The following is a 25,699-nucleotide window of genomic DNA, read 5'->3' as shown; positions in this document are numbered from 1 at the left end:
GAATGAGGATGAGGAGACAATTTAAGAAACTGATGCAATAGTCCAGGTGAGAGAGGATAAAAGCAAAACAGCTACCATCAAGGTGCCTCCAACTCATGGCGATCCTATGCGTGTCAGAGTAGAACTGTGCTCCATAAAGTTCTTAATGGCTGACTTTTCAGAAGTAGATCACCAGTCCTTTCTTCCAAAGTACTTCTGGGTGGACTTGAACCTTCAACTCTTTGGCTAGCAGCCAAACGCATTAACTGTTTATACTGCACAGGGACTCTGGCAGAGGATAGAGGCCTGAAATAAGAGTGACTTTATGGTTGAAGAGGAGAGGGATAGATTCCAGAGATATGTAAATGAAGAAACCACATCGCATGGTCTTCCACCGCATGTCGGGAGAGAGAGTGGTAGAAGGAGAGATAAGAATCAAAGATGATTCTCAGGTTTTTGGTTTTAACAATTGGATGGGTGGTGTTTGCATTAACTGAGATGAGGAATATATGAAAAAGAGCAGGTTGTGAGGCAGATGATAAAATCACTGTTGGACACGTTGAGATTAAAGTGTTTATGGGTTGTCTCTGTAGAGGTGTCCCATAGCTCATAGGATATTTAGAACTGAAGCCAAGGAGACAAGTCTGAAAATACAGATTTTGGAATCATCCATGTGCCATAGATTAAATAAATCAGGAAATGCTCATAAAAAGAAGAGCAGAAGCAGAGGGCTGAGGAAGGGGGCAGAAAAAACACACAGGGAAATTTGTAACACTAGACAGCAAGAAAAAAGATATCTGGGTAACAGAGGACAAGAACACCAGCTCTGTTACTCACAATAGCGTTTGATTGGGATTCTATTTCTACTTCTATTAATCACTCCAGTGTCAACAGGAAAAGTGAGGGAGGGGATCGTGTAGCTATTTTTATGTTACTATAACTGCTTTTTTTTTTTATAACTGCACTCTAGTGATTGTGAGGGGCACTTACTGTTCTCACCAGATACTTAACTAGACTGAGAGATGATCCTAATGTATATTATTTAGGTTTCTCATTTTATAGTCTTTAATTATAAACTGAACATGGTGGAGGAATGCTGGGTCATTGATAGAACAATTAGCTTGTCATTCACTGTTGAGCATTGTGCTGTAAACAGCATAGGCAGTGGATGAGAGTGAACTTACAGAGAGGGGTCTCCTAGTTCCCCTGTGGCCTCTATTCTTGACTTTATGATATTCAGCAATTATCTTTTTGGATAAACTTGGGCTGCATGATGATCAAACCTGAGAGAAATAGTGAATATGTTGTATGACCAAATTAATATTCAGAAAAGCTCTTGTCAGGCTGTAATATTGGGTTCAAATGAACAAGTTTTAGACTAGAATAAATACGAATTCCTGCCCTTGATTTCTGAAAAGTGACTGTCTAAATGAAGGATGGTGGAGTTAACAGTGTAATGTGAAGGCCCCCATTTCAGGCAACTGATATAACATGTCATACAGGCAAAAAACAGTTTTAGTGTGTTCTAGCCTGGAAGCATTTGGAATGCTTTAGATGTGGGTGCCATTCTAACCAACAAGAGAGGAACTGGAATGGAAATGAGGCCATGTGAGCAACAGTTGAAGAATTGCTTAGTGACTAGCAGAGAGGAGTTGGAGGTAAGCAGAAGAAGGTTATGATGTTCTTATAAATATTCAAAGCACTGTCCCATTTAAGAGAAGTTAGATATATTCTGTGCAACTTCAGAGGCAAGATTGCTACAAATGGAAAGAAGGTAAAGAAAGGAGCTTCACAGTAGGAAAAACCTACCTTTTCATCTCTTCATAAATGAGATGGGCAACCTTGTGAGGAGGGGTTGATCTCCCATGCGTGGAAGTTTTTAAGCTGAGTGACATTGTGGAGAAGAGTCCTGGAGAGGGAAAGAAAATGGAGCTAGATGACCCTAAAAGCCAGCCTCATGCTGCGAATGGCTATGTGAGATGATCTACTCAATCTCTTCATTTTTTTCATCCTGAATGCAATCTTGGTTCATGAGGTTTTTATTTTTTTCTCCCCATATAGAGATAATCGGTTCTACAAATCTTATAATTCTGCTAGAGGATGAAATCTTTGCAGATTTTTTCAACACGTTTCTTTCTCTCCCGGTAAGTATTCTCAGACTTGAATCCAAATGTTCCATCAGTAGCTGAATATCAAATCTCATGGAGTTGAGTGCCTTTTTTTTCAACTAAATTTGTTATCAAGTTAGAACCATTTCAATCAATTTGGGCAAATAAATATGACCCAGATTCTCTTTTAAAGTGTCCACAAGCTTCCCATCATTGACATAATCAGATCCCGAATCTCCTGCCTCCTTGATTGCCTTTATCTGTCCAAAGGTATTTCTCATCACACCTTCTGCTGGTACCCAGTGCTCTAGCAATGGTACCTGGACCCTCGCTGAGCATACCTGGCATTTGCCTACCTCTGCACTTCTCCTCGGGCTGTTTTCTCTGCCCTGAATGCTTTCCTTATAGTTCCACCTACCAAAGTCTTACCTTTCTTCACATCTCTGCTTAAATCCTATTCTCCTTAAGGAGTTCCTAGGTTCTCCCAATCAGAACTGATTTCTCTCTGCCTTCTTGCCCCATGGCACTTTGCATCCCTCTTGTGGAATGTGTGTGTGTGTGTGTGTGTGTGTATAATGTCTTCCCCATTCAACTGTGAAATTGTAAATTCCTGCAGGACAGGGACTGTGGATTATTTATTTTGCTCTACTCCCCTCAGCAGGTATCTGACACATAGCAATTGCTGACTAGAACCAAACCTATATATGTTCTCAGTCTATGCAACTAAAACAAACCTCAAACATCAAACTATTCTTAAAGTCAGACCTAGACTATTCCTTTATCTTTTCAGGTTTAATTCTTTGGTTACCTTTTAGTTGGTGCCTTATAAATTGTGGCTCATCTCAGAGCCCATTCCTTCCTGGGTGTGCTACTTGTAAAAAGATAAAACTTTAGACACATGGGGAAAAACACTCGGCTGCTTGCCTTTGATTCCTATATTGGTGTCAAATGATGCATCAACTCACAAACATCGGGCACTGACTTTGTGCAAAGCACTGTGCCTAGTGGTAGGGATGCGGGTAGTAATGATATTATCCTTGTCTTCAAGGAATTCCCAGTCTAATGTAAGAGAGTGGTATTTATGTTTTTTTTATAAAAAGGGTGACACGGTAGAAGTCTCCAGGAGGCAGTAGGAATCCAAGTACACAGATGGAAGAGACCACACCTAATTGGAAGCACCAGGAAAGGCTTCATTAACCAGGGCACTTGACCCAAGTCTTAAAAGAAGAGTAAATGTTTGCTAATTGGCTAGGGATGAAAAGGGGGAAGGAATGATGGGTAAAGTAGGAGTAAGTAGGAGGAAACATCTGGGGGTTAGGTAGCAAAAAAAAAAGCAGAGGGCTTCCAGTCAGACAGAGCAGAGTAACTAAAGGCATCAGGGACTACCATCCTATGGCACATTGGTAGAAACTCTAGGTGACTCAGTCAACAGCTGAAGAAAAAGTTGTGAGAGGGAGACACAGCAAGGCATCAGGCTGCACAGCCAGGATGAACCAGGCCTTGGGGAGCAGTCAGGCCATGCTTAGGGTTTGGACATCACCCTGTAGGTGATAGAGAGCCACTGAAGAGTTGTAAGTAAAGGAATACCATGATCAGACTTTCATTTGCAAAAGTTTATTTCTGTAAAGCTCTGGCAAATGGGTTGGGGTTAAAGGGGGCCATACTAGAGGCAGCAAGGCAAGTTAGGAGACTGTTTCAATAGTCTAGGTGAGAAATGATGATGGGCTAAAGGGAAAAGGATGAGGAGAATGGGACAGATAGAAATTTTTTTTTAATTTACTCTTGTTTTTGTTGAGAATATGGACAGCAGGATATACACCAAATCAACAATTTCTACATGTACAATTCAGTAAAGTTGATTACGTTCTTCGTGTTGTGCAACCATTCTTGCCCTCCTTTTTCCAAATTGTTCCTCCACCATTAACGTAAACTCATATGCCCCCTAAGTTTCCTATCTAATCTTTTGTGGTTGCTGTTGTCAATTTGATCATATACATATCTTAAAAAAGCACAATGCTTAAGGCAGACATTCTTTACTAGCTAAGCTAAGCTAAGCTATGGCTTAAAGAAGACTTCAGGGGATACTTCTGGTTTAAGGTTTCAAGATTACTTCAGGGCCATAGTTTCAGGGTCTCATCCAGCCTCAGTTGGCTCCAGAAAGTCTGGATTCCTTGAGAATCTTGAAATTCTGTTCTTCATTTTCCCTCTTTTGATTAGGATTCTTCTACAGAATCTTTGATCAAAACATTCTGTAATAGTAACTAGGCACCATTTTTAACAAAGTGAACTGTAAGATCTTGTCACTCTTTGAAGGTGAAGGAGAGGCAGTGATAGAAAGGGAGGGCTAAAAGGTCAGACTTGGGTGCTTGGGTGAATGGTGGTGCCAGCCACCAAGATACAAAAGGAAGGAAGAGAGATTGCTCTGATTAATAGCAGTTCTTTTGGGTGATCTTTACTTATATTATGGCTTCTGCCACTGCCTTAACGAAAGGTTTTAGAAGTAACACTGAGACATTTTAGTTAGTCAATTCATGAACACAATTCAAATGTTCTAGAAACACGGAAAGTGATGTGGGAGGTGGAATTCCAGCCAGAGTATAAGAGAGTCAGTGGTCTTTGGAGAGTTCCCTGGGTGGAACAAATTGTTTGCACTTGAGTACTAGCCTAAAGGATGGCCATTCGAATCCACCCAGCAGCGTCACGGAAGAAAGTCCTGACAATCTGCTTTCGTAAAGATTACAGCAAAGAATACTGTATGGAGCAGTTCTACCACATAACACATGGGGTCTCCATAAGTTGGAATCAATTCCACAGCAATGGGTTTGGTTTTTGAGAGAGAGTAGTATTTCACATTAAGTGCTGCTGTCAATTCATAAACAGTAACCATTTAATTCCCACCATCACCCTGTGTAGTGGCCATTACTCCCTTTTTACAGGTGAATCTCAGCAGTTAATGCCTTGCCTGAGATCACAGAGTGAATTGGGGTAGTCCTGGAGCTAACCAGACCTCCTGGCTCCAGGCCTGGTGTGCTCTCCACATCAACCCCGTGCTCCCTATGTTGCCACTTTCATGGAGTAAAACTGATTCCACACATCATCTTTCATAATCTCACCACTTTGCAGTCCTACCACATCCCCCTGAGTGGTCACTCAATAGACCAGAGGGGACATGCTGTGTCAAATACTGAGCAGGGAGGGACCACTTAGGATTGAGTTTCCTTTATCAGCTTCTATGTGTAAATATATACGCAGCACCCTCACCTTCTTTCCATACTTCACAGCCAGGACAAAGGAGAGAGAAAGTAGGGGACCACAGATGGATCAACATTTGGAGCTGTCAGTCTTGGGGAAACAGTCAGGCTGACAGACATGGATCTCAGTCAGAAGATGGGGTTTCAGCCCTTCTAGCTTATCACCAATACTTCTGGAGCATTCTGAGGCATATCAGTGTCTACACTGAGACTGCTAAGCTTAGACACCTACAAACCTAGAAGCTCTTTCCCGTTAGTCTCAAAGCTGGTTGCCTAGGCCATGGTCCCTTCTCCATGACAAAAGAGGACAGCAGCTGGGAATTACCCATGAATTTTGTACAGTCTGGATGGCAAAGGGGTTAATTTTGGTAATGCCCCCATAACTTGAACTCCTAATTTTCATATCCCCAGTCCTCTCTATATTCTCTAGTTCAGAAGTTTATGCAAATCCACATCTGTCGCTCATTAGAAAAAGGTCTTTTATTCTTGCTTTAATTCTGCAAGTCTATGGAGAAAGTAAATAAAACAATGCAAAAAATTAATTTGCTCTGCGAACTTTCACCCAAAGCACAATAAATAATAATAATAATGCGCAAAGCAAATGAGTTTTAGTATCATGGGCTTTGTCCTTTGCACACAGGCAAGGTAGCTTCCAGGTTGACAGAGGACAAAAAAGGGCAAGTTGATGCAGTGGAATATATTTAAGAATTAAGGTCCCTTGAAATATGGAAGCAATGGAATCTCTCTTACCCTGTGGCTACAAATGGACCGTGTCATATACATGAAGAAATCCCTGCTCCCTTGGCTGTTTCCTGGCTTTCTTTTGCAGGTCTTTGGTCAGATACCATTTTACATTGTCGAAAATTCACAGTGGAGTTTATGGCCAGAAATACCATATGACTTGGTGAGTAAGAGTCTTGAAAGGTGGAGGGCTTGGGAGAGGGGAAAAAAAAAAAAAAAATTTTTTTTTTTGAAAGAGGGAGCTATAAGTTCAAATGTGGTTTGGGAGAGGGAAAGGAAGAGAGGGCTTCGTGGGTGATTCTGGAAGAAAACAGGTGAGTAGTACAAACAATGTCACTCCCAGGTGGACATTTCTCCTTTTTTATGTTTTTGCCTCTTGGGCAAGCAATTTTTGGTGAATCCTTCCTTTTATATTCTAGTATATTGTTAGCAAAAGGGATTCATCTCTCAGATCCACTATAATTGCTGGGTAGTAGATGTTTGAAGCACTACATTGAGAAGAATTTTTGAGGCTACATCTAAGCTCAGCAAGAAGGAGTCTGGTAATTGCCTGCTAATATCTGTCATGGGTATGGACTAGGAAGTAGCAGCCCATGTGCCATAGGTTTACCATTTGCCTTGTAAGGTATAGATCAAGATAATTTACTGCATTTACTAATGGCTACTCAACCATTATCCTCCAGAGTCTCTTCTTTTCCCAATATTTTTTTTCTCTTTATACCTTTTTCCTTTTCCTTGTCTATTGTCTTTCTCTTCTCCTTTTTTACCCTCTGTTTTCCTTTCCATTATGTAGACCTTACACCTACCAACGGCTTCCATATGCATTACTGGTGGCACATGGGACAGGAAAGATTGTTCTAGGCCCTGCTCACAGCTAACTTTGTTCTCCCACTCTGATTATTATCTTTGGTTTTCCTAAGTGACCCCTGAAACTTAAATTTTTTATTTTATTTTCTCCCTTCTCTGGTGGCCCAAGCCCTCAGGGGTCCATCTCATACTCTAAATGATGCTATTGTGAACCTTTGTGTGTTTTTTTACACAGCATGCACTTTATATAGGTTATGGAGCCCTGGTAACACAGTGGTTAAGTGCTATGGCTGCTAACCAAAAGGTCAGCAGTTTGAATCCACCAGGCGCTCCTTGGAAACTCTATGGGGCAGCTCTACTCTGTCCTATAGGGTCACTATGAGTCAGAATCGACTTGATGGCAACGGGTTTGAGTTTCTGGTTTAGGGGCTTATGAGAAATAATGTTTGTCTACTAAGAAGGCTCAATAGAGTTTTTACCTGATAGCACAGACAAAAATCCCTTCTACTTCTCTGTCAACCAAGTTTTAGGTCACTTTAAGGAATGAGGAAGATTACTGATGAAAGACCAAGAGCTTAAACTCTTTCTTTTCCTACTAATCCATTTGGTAGCCTCCATCTGGAAGCCTCAACCCACGTTTCTACTCTTCTTAGATTTGATTTTTAATCACCACTCCCTCCCCTCCAGGCCATATACTGTGAGTATGAGGTTATTCATTGCCCTTTCCTAAATTGCATTTCTTAGTAGCTCCATTTCTCTTTTCCATTCCTCTTCTGTTTGGACTCTAGATTGCCAAGTACAAAGGATTATTGACCTGGTTGGAAAAATACAGGTTACCTTTCTTCTGTAAAACCAATTTATGTTTCCAGTACATTCTCTGTCAGGAACTTATCAGCTTCATTAAGTCCCCAGAAGGAGGTAAGCATGGGTGTGTATGGGGAGGTGGGGCAGAGTATGGGAATCCAGCTGTGTAACAATCCCTGTGCCTCTCAGTCCTATGTTAAGAACAAATACTGGCTGCCTTTGTAGTCTTAGACATGCTGGTAACCCAACCCATGTAAAGGAAATAGGTGAAAAAAAAAAGGCTGAAAAATGGGTTGTTGTTGTTAGTTGCAGTCGAATTGATTCCAAATCATAGCAACCACATGTGTACAGTGTAAAACTGCTCCATAGGATTTTTCAAGGCTATGATCTTTTGGAAGCAGAGCACCAGGCCTGTCTTCCAAGGTACCTCATGGTAGTCGAGTGCTTAACTGTTTGCATCACCCAGAGACTCCAAAAAATGAATACTAACAACAAGTGGAGTCCCTAGGTGGTGCAAATGGTTAACATGCTCAAATGCTAACCAAAAGTTTGGAAGACCAAGTCCCTCCAGAGCTGCCTCAGAAGAAAGGGTTGACAATCTACTTCCAAAAAAATCAGCTATTGAAAACCCTATAAAGCACAGTTCTACTCTGACATGCATGGGGCCACCAAAAGTCAGAATTCACTCAACAGCAACTGATTTTTAGAGCGATAAACAGGAGTCAAACAGGCTGGGCTCTTTGTTTCACTGCAGCCAGAAATGAGGGAGTTATTGGTGGTCACAGGACAGAGTAAATTTTTCTAAAACATAATCAGAAGTGAAAAAGTCTCACCACCTTCACTGCTACCATCCTGGTCTGAGCCACCATCATTTTTCACCCAAGTACTGGAATTGTCTCTTAATTAGTCTCTCTGCTTCTACTCCTGTTCCCTTGCTCACAGCAGCTGGAATGAGCATTCTAAACCATAAGTCAGATGATGTCGCTTCTATGCTCAATCCCCCACCTAATGATTCCTGCCTCATTGTGAAACCCAGTACCCCTACAATGGTCTTCAAGGACCTAGAGACCAGGCCCCATTTCTTCTTTGACCTTGTCTCCTCCTACTCTGCCCTTTGCTCACTCCATCCAGACACATGATGGCCTCCTTACCGTTCCTCAAATGCGCAGGACACATTCCCACCACAGGACTTGGCACTGGTTTTTTCCTCTGTCTGGAATGCTCTTCATCTAGATATCCACGTGGCTACCTCTCTAAACTCGTCAAATCTTTGTTCAAATTTCACCTTCTCAATAAAGTCTATCTTAATGACCCCATTTAATCCTGTCCACTCTTCCAGGCCCTGCCCCCAGCACTCCCAATTCCCTTTATTTGCTGTACTTTTTCTTCCTTTCTGTAGCACTTATAATCTTTAAATTTACTAGATTATTTACTTATTTATTGGGAAACCCTGATGGCATCGTGATTAAGAGCTACAGCTGCTAATCAAAAAGGTTGGCAGTTCAAATCTACCAGATGTTCCTTGAAAGCTCTATGGGGGAGTTCTACTCTGTCCTATAGGGTCGCTATGAGTTGGAATCAACTCAATGGCAACAGATTGGTTTTGGTTTTTGGTACTTATTTATTATGCTTACTGTTTTTTTGTCTGTCTCTTTAGCTAGAATGTGAACTCCTTGAGGGCAAGGATTTTTGTTCTGTTTGCTGATGTATCCCAAGCACCTAGAACAGCACTTGGCTACTAACAGGCATATACTTGTGAGAGAATAAATGAATACAATTTCCATCCAGGGTTGAATTGGTAACCTGACTAACAGCTCTAGACAAAAGCAACCAAGTATGTTCCACCCCAGGCAAAGCTAAGATTCAGGAACCTCCATGGAGTAAAATGTTGTAACAAACCACTCAACTCCCTCCTTCCATATATGTATTGGAGAAACTGGGTTAAATGCATACAAAGGGCAAAAATGCAGTCCGATGGGGACTGTAGAAGGGAGAAGTCTTTGGTTGGAGGGTGTTTGGGAGCTGTGGATTGTATGCACGCTTGTGGGCTCCTCACTTGTCACCTGATGTCACGGCAGAAGGTCTGGTGCCTAGCCTCAAAAATAATACATAACCAGGACCCAACTCATCTAACTGGCCGCCATTCTTCCTACTCACACGGAATGAATGAGGGCTGGCTGTGTGCAAGTTTGAGAGACTGACTAGCAGAAGAGCTCATTCTCCATCTCTTACTGTGGACATTTCTTGGCAGCCAAGATGATGAGATGGAGAAAGGCAGACCAGTGGCTACTCCAGAAATGCATTGGCGGGGTCAGAGGGATGAGGCGCTTCTGTGCCTACCTCAAGGGCAGTGCAGGTGGGTTCTTGGAGTTATCCCTGGGGCCTTTACACTTTCTTAACAGTTTCCAGGGTGTCCCAGACCCTGATTGGCAGATAGGTGTGTCTCTAGTGACCACGGAGTCCCTGGGTGGTACAGACGGTTTGTGCGCTTAGCTGCTAACCTAAAAGGTTAGAGACTTGAGTCCACTCAGAGGTATCTCGGAAGAAAGGCTTGGCGGTCTACTTCCAAAAAATCAGCCACTGAAATCCCTTTGGAGAACGTTCTCTGTGGTCACCATGAGTCAGAATCAACTCAACAGCAACTGGTTTTTATGGAGACTATAAAAAATGCTTAATAAAGCAGATTGGATAAAAGTCTTTGAAAGCTGAGCACCATATGTGGCAGGTACCTTGCTGGTAGCTGGGGATACAGAGATAAACAAGCGCTGCAAGTCCCTGGTTCATAAAGTTGCCACTCTCATATGGAGACAGACAAGGAGCAAGTAAACAAATCAGTCTCTGTTGCAAAAGTGTTGGAAGGCATTAGGGCAGCCATCTGCTGCTTGTTCTATTAAGTGTGTGGATAGAATATGGTTGCTGGGAGGCTAGCAGCCAGCACAGGCTGATGCTCCAGTTTAGCAAATTTAAGCTTCATCCAGGGGCAAGCCCTAGGTTAAGGGTGAAATCCTGGGTCTCCAGAAAGTAGGAGGAGAAGAACTAGACAGACCATGTCTGTAAGTCTGCCACTCAGAGTTGGCCACGCAAAGTTGAGAAATAGGGAATGCAGCCTTTGGAAACTTTAGACTCTAGCGCCTTTCCACAAGCTGCTCTGGGTCCATGATCTGGGAAATGTTTTCCTTCCCCTGATCTGCATTTTCTGGACAAAATTTAAATGTCTCATGAACAATTCTCAACGTCTTGCAGTTTTTCCTAAAGCGACAGTTCTTCTAACAACAACAACAAAAAATCACAAAAGACCCCATCCATTAAGTCCCTGTCCCATTCTTTCCCGCCCATCCCCCCTCCTCCCACCCTGCATTAGGGCTTTTCTGGAGATGATGTTTTAACCCAAAGTGACTAATGGTGATGTTCGAGGCAGCAGAGCAGGCTGGTGTAGGGTATCAGCTGCTGCACCCAGATGCAACTACCAAAGGAGCATGATGGGGGTGCAGCTCTGAGCCTCCCCTGTCTGATCTATAGGTGAAGAGCTGGTGGATTTCTGGATCCTTGCTGAGAAGATCCTGAGCATAGATGAGATGAACCCAGAACTGAGAGACCACTACCTCTCCCTCCTGCTGGTGCTGAAGGCCACCCATCTGCAGGAGGGCTCCAAGGTGGTGACTCTATGCAACGTGAACATCAGTAAGAATTCTAAAGCAAACTTGAAGTGAAATCCTCGGAGGATGTAGCAAAACAGTCAAACCAGCAACTGATAACCTTCAGTCCCTTGCTTTGCAGACTTACCGCCCTCTCCTCTATGTAGCAGGGAAGCCAGTGAGAACCCTTAGCCGGGGAAGGTTTGAGAGAGAACAGCTGCACTTAGCCTGGTACTTGCCTTGTCCTGAGATATCATCAGTCAGTGCAGGCTGGCTGGAAGGAGTGAAGGGGAATTGGTGAGAGGGTAGCTGAACAGCTCCCATCATCTTCTGAGCCTGCATGGCTCTACCACATTTTTAAATTGAAATTTTCTAGGACAACCTATAGACCATGGGCCAAATGAAGTTCATGTAGCCTGAGATCTAAAAATGGTTTTTACATTTTTAAAGGCTTTTTGTTTTGTTTTGTTTTTTTCCTTAAAAAATCTTCAGCAGAGACTGTACGTGGCTTGCAAAGCCTAAAATATTCACTGTCTCGTGCTTGACATAATAAAATTTTGAAAACCCTGACCCAGAACATCGGATTTATCAAGATTTAAAATTACTAAGTATGGAGGGATTTTTAACCCCAATACAAATGTGTTCCAGAAGATCTGCTGCTTTCCTCTGTTCATGTAGGTGATTGAGAACTGACAACATTAAGATCAGGACTAGTAAGAGTTCCTTCAAATTATTCAGTCCAAACCCCTCCTCCAGTCAGATCTGACCCTGAGGAACCCTATTCAGAGGTACACGACTTTCGTTCTTAAACATTTTTTCTTGTGCATTTTACTTTTCTTTATAATGACAGCCAATAGCCTAAAAAATAATTTCAGGAATCCCATAATATGGCTTATTTTTAAGGGGAAGAAAGAAGGTAATCAGAGAAAGGGGCCACCGTGTACTGGGCAAACCGTAAAAAATGTGTCTATTACTTCCATATTCTAGAATTGTGTGAATAACTAATGAAATGCTATATACAAAAACATCCGGGGAAATTCAAAACCTCTCCAATATCATCACCGTCTTTGAATCATTTTCACCCTTCTCTCTGTGTTCTTTTCAGAGTCCCTTCTAAACCTCTCCATCTGGCATCCAACCCAGTCAACCACCAGGAGAGAGATCCTGAGCCACATGCAGAAAGTGGCTCTCTTCAAACTCCAGAGCTACTCTCTCCCCAACTTTTATACCCATGCCAAAATGAACCTGGCCAAGGAGGAAGAGTGCCAGGGTTTGATGCAAGAATATGAGACTCGCCTTTGCAGTGTTTGCTACACCCATGAAGGCGGGCTACCTCTGAACATGAGCATCAAGAAGTGCCACTACCCCCCAAAATGGTACTCAAGCAGGAAAAGCAAGAGGAAAATGTGGCAGTCGGTAGACCATGGCTCCTGGTCTTTGGAAATGGAGCTGCCATCCATTCACTCTGAGCAAGACACCATCACCATGCCCCTACAGGAGCTCCTTTCTCGGGAGAAGGTAGTTACACAGACGCCTCCCCTGCACGTGGCCCATTCGAAGGAGAAAATGATTAGTTCCTTGGAAGAGAATATTTGCACCACGAAGTCCTGCACAAAGAAGAAAACCAAGAGTCACTTCCACATGGATGGCCTCTTTGAGACAAAGTTCTCAACCCACCTGAGGACGGTCACTCCCATTATCAATCACTACTCTCAGATGAAACTGAAAAAAGCAGTCAAGCAAAGGCTGTCCTTGGGGTACACCCACTGGGCCTTATGTGCTGACACCTATGCAGGAAGTCCCTTCCGGGACTACCTAAAGAAACAGAATTTGAGAGTGGAGACCCAACTCCTGGACCTCTGGCAGGACTTGCACCATTTCCTCAGTGTCCTGATGAATAACAGGAAGAACGGGAATGCTGTCTTTCGGCACATGCTAGGCCACAGAATCTGCGAGCTCTACCTGAATGAGCAAATTGGTCCATGTGTACCACTCAAATCGCAAACCATTCAAGGCCTGAAGAAGCTGCTGCCTTTGGGAGATGTGAACCCCTGGATTCCCAGAGCTCAGAAAGAGATCTGCAAGGTAGGCCACGCTTCACAGAAATGGGTTAGTATCTTGTAGATAGGTCAGACTGACCAAAAATTCTGTCTGGTCACCTGCACTGGCTGAATTAACTATAGAATTACCCACATAGCCCTTCGTGAATCGAAGAGTTGATTGATCTCTTAGAAACAAGCTATGCAAATTCCCAAGAACCAACTGAAATTCCAAGTAGAATCAATTGGGGGAGGGGGAGGCAGTCAATATCCACTTTCTATTCCTTTTCCACTTCCCCCTTACATGGAAACCCCCAAAACTATGAACCTCAGATTGTTCTATTGAGGGAAGTTTTGCGATTTCTTTTCTAAGCATTATGCATTGAAATTCAGCGTTTGCCTTTCCTTGATTAGCCATCAAGGAAATGGTCTTTTGGAAGTGGTTTATTCTTATCTCAAAATATTAGAATATCCTAAAGACTCACAGGAAGTGAGACCCATAGCACTGTGTGATAATGGGTGACTATTTTATGAGGGGAGCCCTGGTGGCAAAGTGGTTAAGAGCCCAAGCTGCTAACCAAACAGTCAACACCTTGAATCACCAGTCACTTTCTGGAAACCCTATGGGGCAGTTCTACTCTGTCATATAGGGTCGCTATGAGTTGGTGATGGATGGATGACCTGTATTGTCAAGAACTTGGCAGAAAACACATAGCAGAATCAAGTTGGGTAACAGATGGAAGCTGAATAAAGAGACTACATAAAAAAGGAATGGAAAAGTGCTGGTAAGAGTAACCCCTTGCCATCGAGTTGATTCTGACCCTACAGGACAGAGAAGAATTGCCCCATAGAGTTTCCAAGGAGCGCCTGGTAGATTTGAACTGCCGACCTTTTGGTTAGCAGCCATATCACTTAACCACTATGCCACCAGAGTGGGCCCCCTTTATTATTCCCGAGTTTGAAGAGTTGAGGAGGGGCAGCAGTTACCAGAAGCAGGAGAGAAAGAATGGTGGGACAGTTCTTCAGACAAGTAAGAACCAAAGTAAGTAAGGGCTGGAACAACTACAGGAGCGGTAGTCTTCAGTAGAGAGAGATAGCCGGTCCACAGTGATCTGGAAGGAGGGAGCAGGGGGAGTAGATATTCTAGCCTCACACTTCTCCTGGTTTCCCATCTGCTGCCAGGACTCTTCATTGGATGAACCCAGCTCGACGACAAGGGAACCCACCGATGTGGTCCATACAGGTTAATTTCCCAAGGCACAAGCAGGGTGGAGAGTGGACCTTCAGAAGCAAGCATAATGAGCAAATTACTTAGTGCGTTATAATGTATTTACCTTATAAAGCACATTCGCACATACTACGCCTCTTAGCACCGCTGGGGGGCAGGCAGGGTAGTTGTCTTAGTCATCTAGTGCTGCTATAACAGAAATACCACAAGTGGGTGGCTTTAACAGTCCAGTAGGCTAGAAGTCCGAATTCAGGGCTCAGGGGGAGAAGACTTTTTCTCTCTGTTGGCTCTGGAGGAAGGTCCTTGTCATCAGTCTTCCCTTGGTCTGAGAGCATCTCAGTGCAGGAATATCAGGTTCAGAAGACGCACTCTGCTCCCAGCGCTGCTTTCTTGGTGGTATGAGGTCCCCAACTCTCTGCTAGCTTCCCTTTCCTTTTGTCTCTTAAGAGATAAAAGGTGGTGCAGGCCACACCCCAGGGAAACTCCCTTTATATTGGATCAGGAATGTGACCTGGTAAGGGTATTAGAATCCCACCCTAAACCTCTTTAATGTAAAATTACAATCACAAAATGGAGGACAACCACAGAATACTGGGAATCATGGCCTAACCAATTTAATGCACACATTTTTGGGGGGACATAATTCAATCCATGACAGTAGTATCATTGCCTCTGTTGTACAGATAAGGAATATGAGACTCAGGCTAAGTGAATTAGCCAAAGACACACAGCTGGCAAGTGGAGGAACCAGGGTCAGAACCCAGTAGTCCTGGGCTCTAAGTCCAGCCTGATTTCCAATAAATCATAATTATCCAAGGTTTCACATTCCAGTAGTATCATGCTGGACCAGCCCATCAGACCTGCAGCTAAAGCTTTCCTTTGCACAACCCTTGATTAAGGAAAGCCCAGAGGCCTCCCTCAACTTTGTTGGTTCATTTGGGGCTTAGCATTGTGTTTTCCGGATCAGAATACCCCCATAGCAAAGCCCCTCATCTGGGGCTTTGTCTTTGCAAAGATTTTGGAGATATTTGTACACGGTTAAGACTGGCCTATCACGCTTTCTCCAACTGAAAATCTTGATATCATCTTTGCTTTGCTTCTTTGTTTCACATCCATGTCTATATCCTATTGCCTTGACCTTAAAAATATATCCATCATCTGACCACTTCTCCATTTCTCATCTCCCCTATCACAACCACTCTAATGTCAGCCCCATACTCTCTGGCCTGTTTACTGCAGTGGGCTCCTAATTGATGTCCCTGCATCTGCCTTGCCGCGAACAGGCTTGTTTCCACATCAGGATTCTATCAAAATTTGTGTAATTTAACTAAAAATAGGTAAAAGGAAGTGAGCGAGGCTTGAAAGTAGATGGCTTTCTGTCTCACTTGAGAGTAAGAGTGACAAGCGCCTCCCCACTCCCCCCTCCCTTCCTGGTGTTCTGAGCTCCCCTTCCCCATTCCTCTCCCCTTTGTGCTCCTCACTTCACAGTGCCAGGCACGTTGCTGGCTCAGCCATGCTGTTCCTGATGCCTGTAACGTGCAGGTATCTATCTGCACAGCCAAGTCTCTTGCTGAGTCACCTTCTCTTTGACGCCTTCCTTGGCCACTTTATATAAAATTTCAACTCTATCCCCAGTTTTTTTTCTCCTTAACACTGTATCATCTATCACATGTATAATTCTTCCAACATACGTTTATGCATATGTGTATATAACATACATCTATTAAATGTAACGCACTTTATTATATTTCTGATAGATACATAATATGTATACATATTTATAAATATATGTTTATAAATACGTATGTGTCTTTATAAATATGTATATATCTTTAATACACACACTTTTTTTTTAACTTACTTATTATATCTATTTTCTTCCTCCCTAGCAGGACAGGGGCTTTTGCCTGTTTTGTCACTACTGTCTCCCCAGCATCTAGAACATTGCCTGGCTCAACAGACACTTGTTGAATGAATGAATTAGTGAATCAATCTCAGTTGGAAATGACCCCTCTTGGTCTTGTCCCAGGACTACCTTGTCTGGTCTGAGATGAGTGACTCTGCGAGCCTTCTGATTTTCATTCATCTCTCCACTTATCCTGCAAGGCCCAAATTCCAGTTTTAATCTCCTTGCCTTTATGGATTCTTCCTGGATCTTCCTGACCCAAGCAGAAATAATGAATTATACTCCTTCCTTTCCCCTCCCAGACAACTCTTTTCATACTTTGTCATAATGTGTGTCACATGTAAGTTCATCACGCTAGAAGATGAGCTCTTGAGAACAGGGCTTATGATATATCGATCTCTACATTCCCTGCAATTTGCACAGTGCCTGGAATACAGAGGCACTCAGAAAATAAGTGTCAAATAAATAAATGAGAGTGTAAAGAAATAAATCTAGCTAAGCACTGACTGGTAGGTTCTTTTATTTGTTGTTTGTTTCACTATAACGCAATGCTTTTCACAAATGGGCAAGGTCTTCAAGTTGGAGGTACAAGAGTAGACACACCAAAAGGAGAAACTTGGTTTGCAGAGAAGTTCTGAGCCTCATATGATACCATGATTTGGGGAAGAACAGAGCACTGAGCAAATGTCAAGTCATTGTCTTTGAGTAAATTATGTGTTATATATCTTCTTGGCAACCCTGGTGGTGTAGTGGTTAAGTGCTGTGGCTGCTAACCAAAGGGTCAGCAGTTCGAATCTGCCAGGCTTTCCTTGGAAACTCTATGGGGCAGTTCTACTCTGTCCTATAGGGTTGCTATGAGTCAGAATCGACTCGACGGCCCTGGGTTTGGTTTTTGGTTTTATATCTTCTTAAGAAGATATTGATTACTACTTTCTGGGACTCAGAGGGACGATGAGCGAGCTGCCATATTCAGAGACAGAAAGGAGTACCTTCTGGTGAGAACCGATGCTCTCCCTCTGTGTCTCCAAACTGGGGTCCAGATGCTACAGCCAACCCTGCTCCCAGCTGGGCACAGAGGAGAAAGGCAGCAGGCTGAGCATCTACCTCCTAACTCTTATGTTGTGTTTGGTTTCAGATGCTCAGTCCCTGGTATGATGAATTCCTGGAAGAAGAGGACTACTGGTTTCTCATATTTACAGTAGGAGAAACTTTGGGTTGGAGAGGAATCACGAGGTTGAGGGAAAAAAAGAGTAACTTCTCTTTTAGCAGCCTTATTTGCTAAAGTAAATGAAACTTTTATTTGTCGTAGAGTCAGTTGAGGCTCAAGATGCTTCCTAACATTCTTAAGGGGTGGTACAAGTGGTTCATGTGCTCTACTGCTAACCAAAAGTTTGGAGGTTCGAGTCCACCCAGAGGTGCCTCTGAAGAAAGGCCTACCAATCCACTTCTGAAACATCAGACATTGAAAACCCAGTGGCACACAGTTCTACTCTGATACTCACGGTGTTGCCATGAGTCAGAGCCAACTCAAAGGCAACTGGCTTATGCTCGAAACTAAACCTCTCTAGGGAAAAAACTCAAGTGTGTAAACTGGCTTTGACTTCATATGGAATTTCTCCCTTGTAGAAAATGGGTTTGGTTAGGAGAGGGAGAAGGTTGGTTATGTGTTTTAGTTCTCTAGTGCTGCTATAACAGAAATACCACAGGTGGGTGTCTCTAATAAACAGAAATTTATTTTCTCACAGTTTAGAAGTCTGAATTCGGGGTACTGGCTCTAGGGGGAAAGGTTTCTCTGTCGGCTGTAAAGGAAGGTCCTTGTCTCTTCTGAGTGTCTGCTCCTGGGAGATCTTAATGTGGTTTGGCATCTCTCTCCCCCCTCTCTGCTTCTTTAATTTCCTTGCTTAATCTCTTTTATATATCAAAAGAGATTGACTTGAAATACACCCTACATTAATATGACCTCATTGACATAACAAAGACAACCCAGCCCGAATGGGATTATAACTACATGTATAAACAAAAAAACCAAGCCGTTGTCATCGAGTAGATTCTGACTCATAGCAATCCTACAGGACAGAGTAGAACTGCACCATAGAGTTTCCAAGGAGTGCCTGGTGGATTCAAACTGCCGACCTTTTGGTTAGCAGCTGTAGCTTTAGCCGTAGCTCTTAACCACTACATCACCAGGGTTTCCAATCACATGTGTAGAGGTTAGGATTTGAAACACATGTTTTGGGGGGACATAATTCAATCCATAACAGTGTGCAAACGAGCAATGACTCTTAATAAATTGAAAACAGTCAACATAAGTCGCCATAACAGGAAAACATGGAAGGACTGGGCTATTACAAAAACCTTACTTCTTGTCTAGTTCCTGTGGCAAATGTTGTTTGCCTCTTGTCCTTACTTCCTTCTCTTAGACTCAGAACAGGTTCGCCAATGTCAAGTGGCATAAAAAAGGAGACACTATGAGCAAAGAAGACAACATTCTTCTCTGTAAGAGGGTTCAGGAATCTCTGGAGTTAAGCCAGGGTTTGGCTAACATGGAGGAAATGGATTCTCTGCAATGGCAAAAGATAGTTACTGAGAACCTGAGACAAGGCGGGTCTCTCCAGGTAGAACTGACTTCTCCAGTGTTTCTGACAGGTAAGGGCAACCACTGTTAATTTATTTGACTTTACTTATAGGCAACTGAGATATATTAATATTTAGCATTTAGTGATTATTTGCTGTATGTCAGCACTGTACAGGGCAAGGGTTACTTCGTTTGATCTTCAAAATAACCTATGAAGTTAAGTACTATTATTGTTGTTAGATGCTGTCAAGTTGATTCCACTACGATATCCATTTTAGAGCTCAGTAACTGAAGCACAAAGTCCTTCGTGGTGCAAACAGTTAAGTGCTCAACTACTAGCTGAAATGTTGCCAGTTCAAACCCACCCAGAGGTGCCTCAGAAGATAGACTTGGCAATCTGCTTCCGAAAGGTCACAGCCTTGAAAACTCTATGGAGCAGTTCTGCTCTGCACATATGGGGTCATCATGAGTCAGAAAATCAACTTGATTAACTAACTACAACAAGAGGAACTGAAGCACAGAGAGGATAAGTGACCTTCAGAAGGTTACACAGTACATAGCAGGGCCAGGATTTGAATTCAGACAGACTGACTGCAGAGCCCATCCTGGCTCTGAAGGGAGCCATACCACTCAAATTTAATCAGACTCATGCCACCAAAGAGCACCACCACTGTAATGCTGAATACTCCATCCTGTGCATATGACAAGCATATTCTACCTCACTGCACCTCCTTCAGAAGCAGGTCCAAGGCATTTCTGTGATAAATTTTTAACAGCCATCCCCCATATATAACATACCAACCCATCCCAGAATGTAGAGAGCAATGGTTAGGACCACAAGGCTCTGCTGTCCCAGAAGTCTGGGATTTCATCCTAGCACTGTTTTTGGCTGTGTAAACTTGAGCAAAGTACTAACCTCTCCTTAAACCTCAGTTTTCTCATCTGTAAAATGGGAATAACAACAAGCTTGATGTAAAGATGATATAATTCATGAAACTATTAGCACATTTGACAATAGTAAGAGTCCAATAAATGTTAGCCAGTATTATTCAGATTGAACACACTGCTGTAATTATCTATGCTGAGGCAGTTGGAATACTGCAGTATTTCTCAAACTTGGATCCACAGTAAGAAATGCATGACCCAGGCAGGGAACATGGACCTGTGTGTATGACGTGCATACATATGAAATAAGAATATCACATAGCAATATCTGTGCTTCTTTCATAAAATGATGCATTCTAATATTTTCTGTTCCATTCCATTTCATTGTTTAAAAGCTGGTGATGACTCACTAAATTTATTATTTTTTTATATTCTAATGAGTCATGATTACATTTTGTAAGACATTGATAGAGTGGAGGAAAAGCACAAGCTTTCAAAATTTCATCCCACCACTCACTAGCTTTGTGAGCTTGAGCAGTTACTTCATCTCTTTGAGCCTCAGTTACTCATCTATACCATAGGGATAATGGCACTTACTTTGCAAGACGGTTGAGAGGATTAGAGGTAATGAATGTATTTACACAGCAAATAGGTGCTCAGTAAATGGCAGTTGTTAGATTACACTCCCCTGCGTCTGTCAGTTTGTCCTACTGTTGTGGCTTACGTGTTGCTGTGATGCTGGAAGCTATGCCACCTGTATTTCAATACCAGCAGGGTCACCCATGGTGGACAGGTTTCAGTGGCACTACCAGACTAAGACAAACTAGGAAGAAGGAACTGACAATCTATTTCTGAAAAATTTGGTCAGTGAAAACCTTATGAATAGCAATGGGACATTGTCAGATATAGTGCCAGAAGATGAGCCCCTCAGATAGGAAGGCACTCAAAATATGACTGGGGAAGAGCTGCCCCTCAAAGTAGAGTCAACCTTAATGACACAGATAGAGTGAAGCTTTCAGGACTTTGGATTGCTGATGTGGCAGGACTCCAAGTAAGAAGAAACAGCTGCAAACATTCATTAATAATCGGACAGCGGAACGTACAAAGTATGAATCTAGGAAAATGGAAAGTCATCAGAAATGAAACAGAAGGCAGAAAGGTCCATATCCTAAGCAATAGTAAGCTGACTTGGACTGATACTGGCCATTTTGAATCTAACAATCATGTGGCATATATGCTGGGAATGACAAACAGAAAATGAATGATGTCACATTCATCACCAAAAAGGACATTTCAAAATCTGTCCTTAGGTACAACGCTATAGTGATAGGATAATATCCATCAAAGATCAGTTAATGTGACTATTATTCAAGTTTACACATCAACCACTAATGCCAAGGATGAGGAAATTGAAGATTTTTACCAACTTCTACAGTATGAAATTGATCAAACATGTAATCAAGATGCATTGATAATTACCGGTGATTGAAATGTGAAAGTTGAAAACAGAGAAGGGTCAATAGTTGAAAAATATGACCTTGGCAATAGAAATGATGCTGGGGATCGAATGATAGAATTTCACAAGACCAAGTCTTCTTCATTGCAAATACCTTTTTTCAACAACATAAATGGCAGCTATACAGTTGGACTTTGCCAGATGGAATACGCGGGAATCAAATCAACTACATTTGTATAAAGACATGATGGAGAAGGTCAATATCATCAGTCGGAACAAGGCCAGGGGCCAACAGCAGAACAGACAGTCAATTGCTCATATGGAAGTTCAAGTGGAAGATAAAGAAAACTAGAGCAAGTCCATGTGATCCAAAATATGACCTGGATTATATCCCACCTGAATTTAGAGACTATCTCAAGAATAGATTTGATGCAAGATCAGAAGAGTTGTAGAATGGCATTAAGGTCATCAAACACAAAGAAAGCAAAAGGTCATTAAAAAGACAGGAAAGAAAGAAAAGACCAAAATGGATGTCAGAAGAGACTCTGAAACTTGCTCCTGAACATTGAGTAGCTAAAACAGGTGGAAGAAATGATAAAGTAACAGAAGATTTCAAAGGGCGATTAAAGAAGACAAAATAAAGTATTATGAAATGTACAAAGACCTGGAATTAGAAAACCAAAAGGGAAGAACAAGTTTGGTATTTCTCAAGCCGAAAAAACTGAAGAAAATAATTCAAGCCTCAAGTTGCAATATCGAAGGATTCTACAGGGAAAATATTGAACAACACAGGAAGCATCTAAAGAAGATGGAAAGCATACACAGAGTCACTGTACCAAAAAGAATTGGTTGATGTTCAACCATTTCAGGAGGTAGCATATGATCAAGAACCAGCGGTACTGAAGGAAGAAGTCCAAGCTGCACTGAAGGGAATGACGAAAAACAAGATTCCGGGAATTGATGGAAAACCAACTGAGATGTTTCAACAAATGGATGCAGCACTGGAGGTGCTCACTCATCTATGTCAAGAAATTTGGAAGACAGCTTCCTCGCCAATCGTCTGGCAGAGATACATATTTGTGCCCATTCCTAAGAAAGGTGATCCAACAGATTGCAGAAATTATCAAACAATGTCATTAATATCACACACAAGTAAAATTTTGCTGAAGTTCATTCAAAAGTGGTTACAGCAGTACATCAACAGGGATCTGCCAGAAATTCCAGCTGGATTCAGAAGAGGACGTGGAACGAGGGATAACATTGCTGATGTGAGATGGATCTTGGCTAAAAGCAAAGAATACCAAAAAGATGTTTACCTGTATTTTATTGACTATGGAAAGGCATTTGACTGTGTGGATCATAACAAATTATGGATAACATTCAAAAAATGAGAATTTCAGAACACTTAATTGTGCTCATGCAGATCCTGTACATAGACCAAGAGGCAGTTGTTCAAATGGAAAAAGGGGATACTGCATGATTTAAAATCAGGGAAGATGTGCATCAGGGTTGTATCCGTTCACCATACTTATTTAATGTGTATGCTGAGCAAATAATCCACAAAGCTGGACTTTATGAAGAAGAACCAGACACCAGGATTGGAGGAAGACTCATTAACAACCTGCAGTATGCAGATGACATACCCTTGCTTGCTGAAAGTAAAGAGGACTCCAAGCACTTACTGATGAAGATCAAAGACCACAGCCTTCACTATGGGTTACACCTCAACAGAAGGAAAACAAAAACCCTCACAACTGAACAAATAAGCAGCAGAATGATACATGGAGAAAAGATTGAAGGTGTCAAGGATTTCATTTTACTTGAATCCACGATCAACATGCATGGATACAGCAGTCAGGAAATCAAATGATGTATTGCATCTGGCAAAAAAAACTAGTCCGGCAAACCTGCTGCAAAAAACCTCTTAAAAGCATTAAAAGCAAAGGTGTCACTTTGAGGACTAAGGTGTGCCTGACCCAAGCCATGGTATTTTCAATCAACTCATATTTTTGCTGCTATTATTGTTAGGTGCCGGCAAGTAGGTTCGAACTCATAGCGACTGAAACACTGTCCTGTCCTGCGCCATCCTCACTAGCATTGTTATGCTTGAGCTGGTTGTTGCAGCCACTGTGTCAGTCCATCTCGTTGAGGGTCTTCCTCTTTTTTGCCAACCCTCTACTTTACCAAGGATAATGTCCTTCTGCAGGGACTGATCCCTCCTGATAACAAGTCTGGCCTGTTGAAGGGCCTCCTGTGTGTTTGTCCGAGCAGATAGTCTGATGCCTCCCCTTCAGGCTGCACATGAACTCAGAGTGCTAAAACTAGAACACTCTCATCGTTCATGTGGAGAAACTGAGTCCTAGAGAAGTGAAAAGGGTTGTCTGAGCCCGAATCCACTGCGGAAATGATTCACTGCTCTTCCCACATACAGCCAGATTGCCCTGGATGATGACGCTGCTGATGCTGATGGTGATGATGTTGACGACAACAGTGACATAAGGATGCCTGACATTCTGGGTCCACAACCCAGTATTACTTCTAGACTCCAGCAGTATGACCTCAGAAAGTACTGGAGTGCCCTGAAGAGTTCCAGGAGAGCTGTGTCCAGTTAGACTTACTCTAAGAGCTGGCAAACACAAATGAATGTTTTCATTTTGGGAGCAGACTAGATGCTGTTATTCTGTTTTCTATTGCCCAGAACACTGTTAAAACTTCTCTTGCAGTCTCAGTCTTATTGTCCTGCCTCACTGTGGTTACAAAAAGGTATTCCCTCTAATTCACTACACATGCCTAGAAATGAGATTTGGCTATTTCTGAAAACAATAGTTCACCCTCAGAGAACAATGACTGGCAAATATTGATGCTATTCAAATATATGAGCTGTCAATTCTGAAAGAAATGCTCAAAGAAAGAGCTGAGGATGCATGTTATCTGTCACGTGTCACCCCTAAATGCATCAAGTTCCTTGAAGCAATAGAAGAACGTTTGAAATGCATTTGCAACTCCAACCCACAACAGAGGCGTGGTTTGAAGAAGTTAACGTTCATTTGCATGGGTTATTTCTTGGATATGTATGAAACATTCACAACGATTTCAAAGTCACATCTTAGTTACCCTTACATCTCTCAGGCAGAAAACCTCCACAGGTCAGGTTTTTAAGAACGGTGGAATCCTCCCATTCTAGAGGGGGAAAGAATCCATATTTTCTTGCTCCTAATTTTGTCCTAACCAAATCAAACCCATTGCTGTTGAGTTGATTCTGACTCATAGTCACCCTACAGGACAGAGTAGAATTGCTCCATGGAGTTTCCAGGCTGTTTCCACTGTGCCACCAAAAAAAAAAAAAAAACCCCAGTGCCGTCGAGTCGATGCTGACTCATAGTGCCACCAGGTCTCCTTTAATTTGGTCTAGGGAACTTGTATTTCTTATGTAAATACTTCATCAAAACACTGTTGTCCTATTTAAGTAATATTTTAAAGGCAAAACCTCGAACAAGAGTATCTGAATCTTTGAACCCAGAGTGGACAAGCTAAGCCCTATCCCTGTTTCCCTACTTGACAGACGTAATGAAAATGTCCTTTGAGGAACTTTGCTGTAAGAATCCAAAGATGGCCATACAGAAGATCAGTGATGACTACAAACTATATTGTGAGAAATCACCTGGAATAAGTAAGTGTTTAAATGATAGATTTGAGAGACAACCAGGCAAGAGAGAATCTCCAAACCCAAGGGGCATCAGCCAAAAGTGGAATATAAGAATGATTGGGGATTGGGGGGGAGAGGGCACAACATGACCTTTTTTCCGCCTACAAAGCCAGAAAAAGGTATCATGAAAATGCGATGCAAATATAAATTTATGATTTTGATGATTAAAAAAACCCAGTGTGTGCTAATTCCTACCTTCTTATCTGTAGTCCCTGGGTGGTACAGTAACAAGCTGTCCTGCTAACCAAATGGTTACAGGTCCAAGTCCATGGAAAGTCTTGGAAGAAAGGCCTACCGATCTGCTTCCAAAAATCAGCCACTGTAAGCCCTATGGAGCACAGTTCTATTCTGACACACATGGGGTCACCATCAACCGGAATCGACTCGATGGTAACTGGCTGGCTGGTACCGTCTTATCTAGTTATCACCATGGGATTTTAAATAATGTGGATTTGTCTTTTGCCTGGTTCCTGGAGTCAGGGATTTGAGGTAGGAGGATTGTTAGAGAGTCTCCTTGGGAATAACACTTGCAAGGGAATGAGGAATGCAGAATTGCACAATGGAGACACTCAACAGCAA

At 42.4% G+C, this 25,699-nt stretch overlaps 1 protein-coding gene across 1 annotated transcript in view; it reads left to right on the top strand.

Annotated features, from left to right (window-relative positions):
* The first annotated feature begins 1,331 nt into the window (after window positions 1–1,331).
* RGSL1 (regulator of G protein signaling like 1) overlaps window positions 1,332–25,699 on the top strand; it is a 92,589-nt gene continuing 68,221 nt past the window's right edge. The window contains exons 1-9 of the mRNA XM_064276482.1: window positions 1,332–2,123; window positions 6,168–6,242; window positions 7,675–7,804; window positions 9,942–10,046; window positions 11,210–11,371; window positions 12,431–13,410; window positions 17,634–17,696; window positions 18,919–19,144; window positions 24,977–25,084. Coding sequence (XP_064132552.1) covers window positions 1,995–2,123; window positions 6,168–6,242; window positions 7,675–7,804; window positions 9,942–10,046; window positions 11,210–11,371; window positions 12,431–13,410; window positions 17,634–17,696; window positions 18,919–19,144; window positions 24,977–25,084 — 1,978 coding nt within the window. The 5' untranslated portion in view covers window positions 1,332–1,994. The remainder of the gene's footprint in view (window positions 2,124–6,167; window positions 6,243–7,674; window positions 7,805–9,941; window positions 10,047–11,209; window positions 11,372–12,430; window positions 13,411–17,633; window positions 17,697–18,918; window positions 19,145–24,976; window positions 25,085–25,699) is intronic.

Source organism: Loxodonta africana, chromosome 25 (assembly GCF_030014295.1).
Source record: "Loxodonta africana isolate mLoxAfr1 chromosome 25, mLoxAfr1.hap2, whole genome shotgun sequence".
Lineage (NCBI taxonomy): Eukaryota > Metazoa > Chordata > Mammalia > Proboscidea > Elephantidae > Loxodonta > Loxodonta africana.
This window is presented reverse-complemented; position numbering and strand designations above follow the sequence as displayed.